The 5,004-nt window shown below is 53.7% G+C and overlaps 1 protein-coding gene across 1 annotated transcript; it reads left to right on the top strand.

The window, feature by feature from the left end:
- Positions 1–1,248: 1,248 nt before the first annotated feature.
- LGALS2 (lectin, galactoside-binding, soluble, 2) lies at positions 1,249–3,010 on the top strand (the record flags this gene model as incomplete). Its single annotated transcript, XM_009699105.1, has 3 exons — positions 1,249–1,331; positions 1,623–1,782; positions 2,864–3,010. Coding segments are annotated over 3 exons (390 nt in total), but the record flags the coding sequence as incomplete, so codon positions are not given.
- Between the last annotated feature and the right edge of the window lie 1,994 nt (positions 3,011–5,004).

The raw sequence follows: 5,004 nt of genomic DNA, 5'->3' as shown, positions 1-5,004 counted from the left end.
TGATGCTCCCCTGTGAGGACAACTTTCTCATGTCTCAGGGTTAAGGGGGATGGGGCTATTGAACTTGCTGTGCATGGCTTCTCAAGCTTAAAGGTTTGGGTCTTGATGAAGCTTGGATGGGAGGCTGCAGAGAGCTCCCACATATTGCTAGTGCAATCCACGCAGCTGGGGCTGAATCTAGAGCCAGGAAAAGAGAAGGAGCTGGAATGGCCCTCATGTCACTCCTGCAAAGGACTGGTCATAGTTTGTGTCATCTAGAGGGGATGTGCTGGCTGCCTTCTGCTCTGAGCCCCTTGGAGCCCTTCCTCAGAGCACCGTGGGGACCATTTTGGTGTTCTGGTGTGCATTGTGGGGACTGACCGCTGCCACAAAAGGAAGGAGCTGGAGTGCTTCTTTTGGCTGACCTGTTACATGCAGAAAAGAAATGAACGTGGTGGTCACACCTCCATGGCCAGCTGGGAAGACGCTTGTCCTATGTGGTGGCTGCAGTAGCACCCCTAAGGGCTGTGTGTGGTGGTCCCTCCACTGGGAGCCCACCAAGGAGGCTGGGAATTGCTTAAATCTCCTGAAGTCCCTAAGGAGAGGCAGTGTGCATAAGGAAGTTATTGCTTTGGATCAAAGTCTCCTGGCTTAATAGCAGTTGGTGGGGCTGGGCAGAGGCGGAGGTGCTGTTAATGTGTAATCCACAAAGAAGTCTGGGGATGAAAGGTCCTCCATGTGAAGCATTTCTGAGCTAAACTCCTGGTGGCTCCCTGCCTGGTTACTCTGCCTTCTGAGGAAGATGGCTGTAAGGGTTCCTGCTCCTGTCCTCTGACACCCAGGGTCCTCAGCTCAGCAAGGCTAAGCGAGGGACCGGCAAGCCACAGCCCCCTCCCCTCTCACCGCTTGCATTTCTTGGCCTGCAGGCAATGCTGCCCACCAAACCCTGGGTTTTGCCCCTCTGCTTTAACCCTCTTTATACCTCTGCTGTCCTGGTCTCCTGCTGAGGAAAACCCTGTTTTCATCTCCTCTCTCTCTGATATCTTTTCTTGCTTGCTGGCTTCTCTCAGCCCATTCTTCCCTCACTGAGTGAGAAGTCCATGCAAGACCTCCAGCACGGAGGAGTTTTGGCCATGAGAGGAACACCAGCTGAGAGCAGTTGACATTCTCCTGGCTGGGGCAACTTCTCCAAGCAGCATCTTCTCACTTGCAGTGGCAGGGGAGGAATGGCTGAAGGAGCCCTACAGACTATTTGTCTCTTTGCCTTAGGAAAGATTTGAAGTCTTCAACCTGGATATGAAGATTGGGAACACCCTGAAGGTCAAAGGCAATATACCTGATGATGCTGACAAGTAAGTACAAAGAAACCACCTTGACTTGCCAGGACTGAAGATGGGCTGTAGAGAGAGGTGGTTTTCCAAGGTTGCCAGGTATAAAAAGCATGAGCATAGCTCAGTGTTAGGGGAGCCCCTATGCCACCACTGTGCAAACTCCCTTTGTTCCCAAGCAGAATGAGGAAGCAGGAGGCATTAAGCACCTGCAATGCTGATGGAGGAATTGGGTGCAGATCCATGTGTTGGATCTCAGGTCTTCCAAGATGCTGTCCTGCCCATGCGGCTGACCTTCCTCCTGTTCGCCCACAGCTTCAGCATCAATCTCGGCTGCGGCGCCGCAGATCTGGCGTTTCACTTCAGTCCCCGCTTCAATGAGTCCGTCATCGTCTGCAACTCCAGGTGCTCCAATGCCTGGCAGGAAGAGCACCGCGATGGCCACTTCTGTTTCTCCAAGGGCTCCATTGTCAAGGTGAGGGATCTGTGCTGGCATGGGGTTGTGGGGAGTGTGTGTGGTGGGAGGAAGCCCCTAGTTAGCAGATCCCTGTACCCTAGTCCTCCCAGTCCCATCCAATGCCTTCTGCTCCCTCCCAACAGCACCTCATCCTCTGGGTTTTTGGTCCTGATTGCCATTTCCACTCCTCCTTCAAAACCCCAATGCTTCCTCTGGGAACTTTGCATGAGCCCCATCTGTCTTAGCCTTTGTAAGTGCTTCATGCCTCCCATACCTGCCGAGCAGGTGAGTCCACCAGGGGCATGTATGAAGGTAAAGAGGGTCTCCAAGAAGCAGGATCTTGCTGCTCTCTACCTTATTTCTCTCTCTAATTCCTTCCTATGCAAACACAGGCTTTAAGGCAATCCGGAGTTTGGAGCAATGTCCAAAACCCTCTCCCTCGTCTCTCCTGTCCTCACTACTCCTGGATCCACGCTGCCAAACTGTCCTCTCTCGTCTCCTGCCGGGGATACTCCTAGTTACTGTCTCATCCCATCTGATGTCCCTAGATGCTAACAGAGCTGCATTTAGGAACAGTCCTGTTCCTGTTGCTGTGGAGAGGAAGCTTGTTTCCTCAATCGTGGCTGGCTCTTGGGGAAGGGGTGGCAAGGTGACGGCTTTGGGGAACAATCCTTTTAATTTGCAGTGATCAGTGATGCGCTTTTGTCCTGTCTGCTTGTGCATGTTTATCAGCGAAGCTCCTTTTTCCAGGTGCCGGTGAGCTGCTTTGGGCATTGGGGTGTCAGGTTTATTCTGCCCTTTTCAGAGCAGATCTAAGCCGTGTGGTGCATATTGGGTTTAACTGCTCTGAGTTTACAATCTGAGCAGCTGAAACAGCCCCAGGAGAGATCCTGTCCCCAGGTTGTAGTCTGGATACCAGCTCAGACCCTTGATATCAACTGCTCGCACTACCCTCAGCTTAACCCCCAGCATCTTGCTTAAGGCTATAGGGACCAGGTCTGACCCTCACATGTAACAGTCAGGCCTTTTGCCTGGATGCTCACCTCCTAATCTTCTCCTCATCCCCAATTCCTGCCCTTCCTCCCCTCTCTTCTCCCAGATCATCATTGAAATGCTGGCAGACAGATTCCAAGTGAAATTACCGGATGGGCACGAAGTGGTGTTCCCCAACCGGCACTCCTATGACAAGATCAGCTACATGAGCGTCAAGGGAGGCTTCAGGGTCATCTCCTTCAAGCTGGACTGATGGGTGCCACTTCCTAGCTCTAATAAAAACCCAAGCAGTGGGAGAATGCTTGCTCCAGCTGCTTTGGCTTCTGTGAGATCTCTGGCTCTGTGCGAGACACTGACAAAGCCCAAGGTTTTTCCACCAACAGGAAAGGAGCCCTTTCTGGATGGAAATAGCTCCCAGATAACACCAGGTGCTTTTCCAGGTCAGACCAGGATGTGGGGTTGAACGGATAATGTAGGTAGGGCAAAGCAGGCTGTAGGTGGGGTTCAGGAGGAGGAGGAGGACATTATGTGATTGCTCCGGGAATGGTTGTGTAATCTCTTCACAATGCACCATTTCTTCCTGCACTTGAGTTTTTGGGAGGAAGAGAGGCAAGAAGGGGAAGAAAAGCATGGACGATGTGGCTTTCGATGTGGCATTGGGTGCCACAAAAGTGCATAATTAAATGTTAGGTTTGGGAACCTCAGGGCATGGGTTTGACAGGTTCCTCTTGGCTGCTCTCGCAGGCAGGAGGAAGGGGTTCCTTGCCCTCCCGCAGAAGTGGTACCAGGTGGCATGGGGAAGGCACCACAGGTGTGCCCCTGAGCCAACATTCCTGCCATCGATAAGGAGTTGTATCCTCCAGCTTTCCCCCTTATCACCTCACTTATCACCTGGCACATTCCAGCTGGGTTACCCATTACTCCGACATTTCCACACCCAACCCTACTCAGCAGAAGGGAGGCAGGGGAAGGCAGTAGGGAGGGTGGATGGGATTTGGGCTGGGTTATGTGGCTCAGCGCCTCCCAGTCTGTGTCCCTCGCATGGGACTACAGGCAATTAGTGCTCATTATCAGATGCTGCTGTTCTAATTAAAAAGTGTCTCGCCAGCCTTAAGTGAGACTGATGTGTGACAGCAAACGTTGGGGCACTTTACGCTGGGTGGCAGGAGTGCAGAGTAGAAGAGTATCTCACGGAGAGCCCAGTCCAAGGCAAGGTGACCGTGCCCCTGCCCTCCCTCTCCACCTCCTCACTGCCCAACCCGTGGGACTTGCTGCTGCCGGAGCAAACAGGCAGAGGATGTCTGATGGGCTGGAAGGGCTGTAGCCAAGCCAGCTTTGGGAAAGGTATCGATCTACTTCAGGCTGCAAATGAATTATTGTTGGGCTGGAGAGGAACCTTTGCACCCTCCTGCGTGCTACGTGGGGCCGGGTGGATAGGAGGTTGCTTTGTGTGTTAGCCATGGTGAGCGGGAAAGTACTGAGCTAGTTAATCCAGGGATCCCAGAGGTGCTAGAAAATCCTGCTGAGAGTGAGGAGGTTGGGATTTTGTGGCTGGGGCACCGACGGACATAGTAAGGAAGATGATAAGGTTGCTGCAGCTGAGGGGAGGCACCAGAGGAGAAATTAGTATCAAAACTATTTTAATAAGGACAATGATAAGTGCATAGGATACAGAGTAGAGGCAGAAAGGATATTCCACAAATGTGGGTCTTTGGTCTGGAGCTTGTGTTACGGTCCGGGAAGCGAAGGGCCGGGTGGAGCTCATCCTGAGAGCCAGGGTCCCTGTTCTGGAGGGTGCAGGGGTGGTAAGGCTGATCCCGCTGGGTGCCAGTGGCCAAAGCTGGGGACTCCTTGAAGCTGCTGCCTACCCTGTCTTGCCGCTGCCAGCCGGCACGAGGCAGCCACCTGGTGAGGCTGGAAGAGATGGGCTTGCCCATAACCTCGATGGCCTGACTGTGAGCGGCACTCCCCTGAACAACACGTGTGCACGCCGGAGCCTCTTTATTCTGCTCTGAAGAGCTCCCTGCCAGAAGCAGCCGGGCGGTGGGTGAGCTGCGTGGGAGAGGAGCCTTGCGGCCATGGCCCAGCATCTCCCCCCACTGCACAACCCCTCCTGTCCTGGAGAACAAGGGGGGTCCTGTGAGGGTCCCTCTGGTGACCTCAACCCTCGAGCATCTCAGCTCCAGGCCACGGCACAAAGGCGCTTCTGTGAGGGCCAAATTGCACGCAGGGCAGCGTGGGGGGCAG

Source organism: Cariama cristata, unplaced genomic scaffold (assembly GCF_000690535.1).
Source record: "Cariama cristata isolate BGI_N322 unplaced genomic scaffold, ASM69053v1 scaffold16314, whole genome shotgun sequence".
In the NCBI taxonomy this organism is placed as follows: Eukaryota; Metazoa; Chordata; class Aves; order Cariamiformes; family Cariamidae; genus Cariama; species Cariama cristata.
The sequence above is the reverse complement of the archived record's forward strand: the minus strand, read 5'-3'. Positions and strand labels throughout refer to the sequence as shown.